Genomic DNA, 6,303 nt, shown 5'->3' on the forward strand with positions numbered 1-6,303 from the left:
GAAGTCAAAGGTTTCAAAGTGGCATTCATCAATGAAAAGGTACATGTGTGGATAAGGAATTCTTAAAAGATGCTTTTGAGTTCAGGATTGGCAATTTGTATCAAGTTGCAGGAAGGCCATTAGGGACCATGTTAGTTGACACATCTCTTCTATACCACTGGAGGTCTGCTTATTATGGGGCCCTACCCGATGTGAGTCAGATGGTGAGAAGGGATCCCTGAATTCAAGAAGAGCATGGAGGTACATGTCCGAGATGTACCGAAGGAAAACTTGCAAGGGGACCATTCCCCTCATATAGCAAGACCATCGATCTGAAGCAACCCGAGGGGTTTTGAGATTCATGATCAAGAATCTCATGTATGCAGGTGAAGGAAAGCTCTCTATGATTTAAAGCAAGCACCCCGAGCTTGGTGTGAGAGGATTGATAGCTATCTGATGAAGCTGAGATTCACTAGGAGTGAAGTCGATCCAAACCATTGCTTAAAGGTTGTGGATGATAGACCTCTCATACTGGTACCTTATGAGGACGACCTCTTTCTGACAGGTGCAGACCCTCTCATTTGCAAAAGTAAGAGAGAGTTGGATTCCGAATTTGGAATGATGAACTGCAAGCCTGTGACTAACTCGATGGAGCTTAACTTTCAGAAGTTATGTGGTAATGATGTCGAACCTGATCTGAGAAATGCCTCTGAGTTCCATAAACTCATACTAGCATTGATGTTCTTGGTGAACTCTTGTCTGGATATACGTTTTGCAGTTAGCATGTTGAGCTCATATATGGTTGAGCCTCACTGGATTGGTGCCAAGAATCATTTGAGATATCTTTAGGGCACAAACTCTCATGGATTGAGATACACCGCCGGAAATGTGACGCTACATGATTATTCTGATGCTAAATAGGGAAGCAGTGTGGAGGATCACAAGAGCACTTCTAGGTACTGGTTCTCTTTAGGTTCTGCTTCGATATCCTAGATGAGCAGGAAGCAGAAATTGGTTGCTTTGAGCACTGATGAGGCCGGATACATAGCTACGAGTATGACCTCGTGTGAAGTTGCCTGGTTGTGAAAGCTCTTCAGTGAGCTGTTTGGACACGTATTGGATACCATAGTGATCTTCTGTGACAACCAGAGGGGGATTCAATTGTTGAGGAATCCCGTGTTTTATGATTGCTCCAAGCATATAGACATCAGGTACCACTTTATTTGGGATATGGTACATCGAGGGGCAAGGAGGCTCCTTCGTATTGAGACTAATGTGCAAGTCATTGATATTCAGATGAAGCCCCTAGGAAAGGTCAAATTCTTGACTTTCCGAGAACAACTAGGAGTCGTGGAGAGACTCTCTCCTAAGGGTCTTGTATGATATGGACATTCAGCTCTGGGAGCTCCGAGGGGCTTGGGGGCACATTGTGGAGCGATGAGCAACCATAGGGTGAGTGGTTCAGCCTTCCCCTGGTGCTATGCTATGTAGGTAGGATGAGTGGTCATCCTTCTCCTGCTGAGACACAGTCATAGGGTGAGTGGTTCAGCCTTCCCCTAGTGATTTGTTGTGTGCAGGGTAAGTGGTTCAACCTTCCACTGGGATACCCCTGGCAACATGTAGGTAGGAGGAGTGGTTCATCCTTCTCGTGCTGAGACATCCCACCCATGCAGTCTAGGACTCATGGGAAGTACCTCTCATCTGGCCAATGAGTAGGGAAATGAGGATAAGGACCATAGTAGTACCGATGGACGCCTCGTGTTACTATCGTACTCCCTATGCTAGGATGATATTGATCTGGGACCAATTGGAACTGACTTCGAGTCAGTAAAAGTGATATTACTCACTCTCTTTTGGAACTGATTTCAGATCAGTAAGAGTGGTATGACACACTCTCTTTATTTGGAACTGATTTTGGATCAGTAAGAGTGGTATGAGACACTCTCTTTTATATGGGACTAACTTCAAGTCAGTAGAGGATGGTATGATACATTCTCGATCACTTCTTCTTCTTCTTAGTTCAGCAGAGCAGTGCAAGGCACTGATGGCAGAGATAGTACAGACTAGCAGATGGATTAGCAGATGGAGTTCTCCCTAGTTGAGAGGGAGTATTAAAATTGGAAACTAGGGCCAAACTCCATGTGGGTCTTCTTATTCATGGCAGCTAGTATTTTTCTTGGATTCCTCTTGTCGAGAGGTGTAGGATTGATCTAAAGATCATCCGATTCCGACATGTATTCATGGAGATATGAATTTATTTGTGTTATGGGACAACTCGTCAAGGTCGGCCAACAACCAAATTTCCCCACTTATCCTCCACGTTTTAGTATAAATAGAAGAGGACTTTAAGTCATTTGTCACACACACTCTTGTGATCTCTCTTCATTCTGTTTTGGGTTTGATGAAGATGAGATCTAGAGAAAGTGCCCTAAGTGATATGTTGCCCTAATAGGAGATGCCCTAGAAGTTGTGATGGAGAAGGCTCTACGTTGTCATGGACATGGCTCTACGCGGCCCTAATGGAGAAGCCAAATGCAGCCATGGAAGAAGCCTTATTGTTATCATGGAGAAACACCTACGCTGGCATGGAAATAAAGCCCTAACGTTGAAGCCTCCTAAACGCAGTCATGGAAGAATATAATACGCTGCCTTAGAGGATGCCCTAGACTCTAACGCAGTTATGGAAGAAGCCTAACACAGTCATGAAGATAGGCTTCTAACGCTACCCCAATAAAGCCTTAACGTTGCCCTATCAAACTGTTCTAAGCCGCAGTTTAAAGAGGGTTCTAAGCCGCAGTTTAAAGAGGGTTCTATGTGCCATAATCCGTTGTTCGAAAGAGCCCAAATTATTGACCCTTATACACAGTCAAAGTCTCCTATACGCTGGCAGAAAAAGCTCTTATACGCAGCAAGCAAAAGGAGCCCTTGGTAGTGGAACTTCCAGCGTGGAAGAAAAGGACTATCATTGTTTAGAAGTTGTCATGGAGGAAGACTTATTACGCAGCCCTTACCTGTTGTTAAGAGAGGCCCATTAGTAGTCTTGTATTGTTGTCATGATGTCACATTGTTGTAGATGACAGCGTGGCCTAATTAAGGACTGTCTAGGCATATTGGTGATGAGCTTGATTTGAAGGGTTGCTACAGCTAGCTACTTTGCTAGGCTGCAAGCCATAGCAAGCAACTAAGGTTGTCCCATGACAGTATTGCAGTGTACAGCACAGTAATGATGGACATCAGCATAGTGATGCATAGTGCAGCATGATGAATGGTGCAGCATAGTGCACAGTAATAGTGGTGCAGCATAATGATGTGATAGGTGACAGCAAGGATGGGTGCAGCATGGTGCAGCACAGTGATGATAGGCATGAATGTATAGCAGCAGCATGATGTATTGCAACCGCTTGATGATGATGGGTGCAACAGAATGATGATGATGTATTGCAGTATACATAGTGCAGCATGAAAGATGCAGCATAGTAATGATTGGGTGCAGCTCTGTGATGGGAGCAGCACAGTGATTGGGTGCAGCACAGTGACGGGTGCAGCACGATGATGAGGTGCAGCACAATGATGGGTGCAGTATGGCAATGGAGTCACCTTGTAGGATCAGTTGAAGCAATATGTCTTCACCAGAGTTCAGATCAGCTACCTCCTGTGTTATCTTCATAGTGAAGATCTCTGCTCAACATTTTGTCAAGTCAAAATATTGACTTTTGATGTATATGTATTATCTCTCTCTGTTGAACTATTGAAGAACATAAGAAGAATTGATCAAGGGTTTCCCCACATTGAGATTTGTCCCTGGCTGGCGCCACATCTTGTGTCCTCTTGTCTTGGCTTGTTCTTCTGCAATTTATGTTTATGTTCTATCTGCATTTTACTATCATGCTAAATGTGATTGCTAATCTAGAATTGATATTGAGCTAATATGGAAAATTGAAGTAAATTGCGCTAAGCATAGAACATACCTAGAATTAACAAGAAGAAACCCCTTGGATGGTGGAGAATGTAAGGGGGCCAAGTTCCGGAGCTCTGAAATCTTGCTTCACGTTTGCTATCTCAGGTTGCTAGTTCCTCAGCTACTGAAAGAAATTGGTCCACTTATAGTTTCATACACTCTGTTAAGAGGAATAGACTTACCTCTAACAGAGCAGAGAAACTTGTTTATGTGCATAGTAGTCTTCGACTTTGTTCAAGGAAGCTCTCTGATTATTTAGAAGGACCTGATGCCCTATCGGATGTGAACACTGAAGATGCTGCCCAAATTGACAATGATGATGACAATCCTTTACCAAATGCAAGATTGGTTGGCATACCTTTAGATGACATTGTTGCATCTAATGATGATGATGTTGATCTAGTACCCAGTGAGGCTCAAGCTTATATGGATCTCCTTGATGCTGAAGATCATACTATATGATCATAAGCTTTGTATTTTTGTTGCTATATTTTGGCTATTGGGAATTTTGAATTATGTACTACTTTAGGCTTTTGCCTTTCTAAGTTTTTTCTAGTATGAACATCAATATGATTTTGGTGGCTTTTAGTTTTGGTTTTAACTTTTTATGGTTGTCTCTTGAATGATGAATCATTTAAAATTTCAATTTGGTATGTACATTTAATCTTTACACTATTTAAAAAAAAAAAAAAATATATATATATATATATATATATTAATTATATTAAATTTTAATTTTTAATATATTATATTATTCATTATTGTCGCTCCCAACTTGACGTTCCCTGTAACTTTGGGCAAAATTTACAAAGCTTCTAGCCATACCGGATACTCGTTCCCACGTACCGGAAACTCAGGAATAAAGTAAAAGAATGTGGATTACTACCTTTAAGTTTAACACAGCATCAAGATGTGCAAAATTTAGAAAATTTAACTGAGTTTACCTTGGCATAAAACCATTAGGTTGTAGGGAATGGCCACATTTTGTAAAAACATATCCTATTTAAACCCAAACGGCCCTCAATGACATGAAAAATTAACCAAGTACTGTGCAAAATAGATGATATCTGAGAAGGCTGCATAATCTACATTTATCGGGTTCCGTTAATATTGGCAGATCAGTTTCCCTGTATGGTTCTGCTCTCATACCATTTGGACTCAATTGGCAATATCGAAGCCTCGGCGACATTTTTTAATCTTTTTATGACAGTCAATTTTGTGGGCTGGGTGGTTTATATGGAAGAATGCAAAACCCACGGACGACATATGCGATAAGTGGGGGAGGTTTTCTGTGAGTTCATAGCTCCCTGCTAAAAACCAAGATACACTTACCAAATTAGAAGTAAGCCGAAGAGCCGTGAATTTATTTTGAATTGACTTTGTACAGAGTAACCCTAAGATCAGAGAAGACTTTTTAAGATATAAATGGTAGTGTGGAGCTTCTAGGATTGAAGCAATGAAGAAAAAAACATGCACGCATCCTTATTTTCCTGAGAAATGAGAGTGAGAATACCTCCTTGTTGACGTCTGGATGGTATTTAAGGGCCAATTTTCTGTAAGCTGATTTAATTTCTTGGGGAGATGCGGCCACTGATACACCCAGCACCTCGTATGGAGATTCAGATTCAGCCCTCCTCTTATTATTATTGCTTGCTCTAACACCCACCATTCTCAGTCTTCTCACTCTCCTATTGGCATTGCCACTGATGGTGATGTTAGAATGGAGGCACATAGTCACACGCGCAATCGTGCTCATCTTGTTCACTGGCAGTCTCCCGACCCATGGTACGCCCATCGCAAAACATACTTACATAACATCGGTTGCCTGTATATATTTCACACGCAGCATACCTCTCCACACACACATATGCAGAAGCTTTTACTTATGGTTAGCATTTGAAATGGTTTTCATATCCGAACACGGCTTCCACCTGTCTGCTCATCAGAGATTGCTGTAAACATATAATCCAATGATGTAAAGCGAGATTTTGATTAGTATTTAAGTTATTTGTGGAAATTTAATTACGTCTGAGCTTTCAGAATTAATGTATAGATGGTTTAAAGTTAAAAATCTGAGAATACTCTTTGTCAAGCACATTAACAATATTCTTGGTCCTATACACACTTTAACAATGGTTTTTTTTGTCATACACAATTTAATAATATTCTTTGTCATGCAAATAAAGGTTTTCAAAAAAAAATATTATTAAATTAAAGGTTTTCAAATGGTTTTTTGGTTTCAAAATCTATGTAGTGTGTATTTACGACTTTTATTACTATTTTAACATTATATATTTTTAAAGTTACAATGATTTATATAAATAAATAATAATAATAAAAAATAAAAAATAAAAAATTGGAGTTGG

General features: G+C 40.6%; 1 protein-coding gene across 2 annotated transcripts in view; it reads right to left on the bottom strand.

The window, feature by feature from the left end:
* The window catches only part of LOC149150858 (uncharacterized), a 205,294-nt gene extending 199,403 nt beyond the window's left edge, over positions 1-5,891 (bottom strand). Inside the window, exon 1 of one of the 2 annotated variants that reach the window (XM_089440659.1) lies at positions 5,451-5,891. In XM_089440659.1, coding sequence (XP_089296785.1) covers positions 5,451-5,732 — 282 coding nt within the window. In that variant the 5' untranslated portion in view covers positions 5,733-5,891. The remainder of the gene's footprint in view (positions 1-5,450) is intronic. The other variant, XM_089440660.1, reaches the window with a different exon arrangement.
* Between the last annotated feature and the right edge of the window lie 412 nt (positions 5,892-6,303).

Source organism: Pinus tabuliformis, chromosome 9, assembly GCF_031772625.1.
Source record: "Pinus tabuliformis cultivar Carrire ecotype Pingquan chromosome 9, CPIR1, whole genome shotgun sequence".
NCBI classification, from domain to species: Eukaryota; Viridiplantae; Streptophyta; class Pinopsida; order Pinales; family Pinaceae; genus Pinus; species Pinus tabuliformis.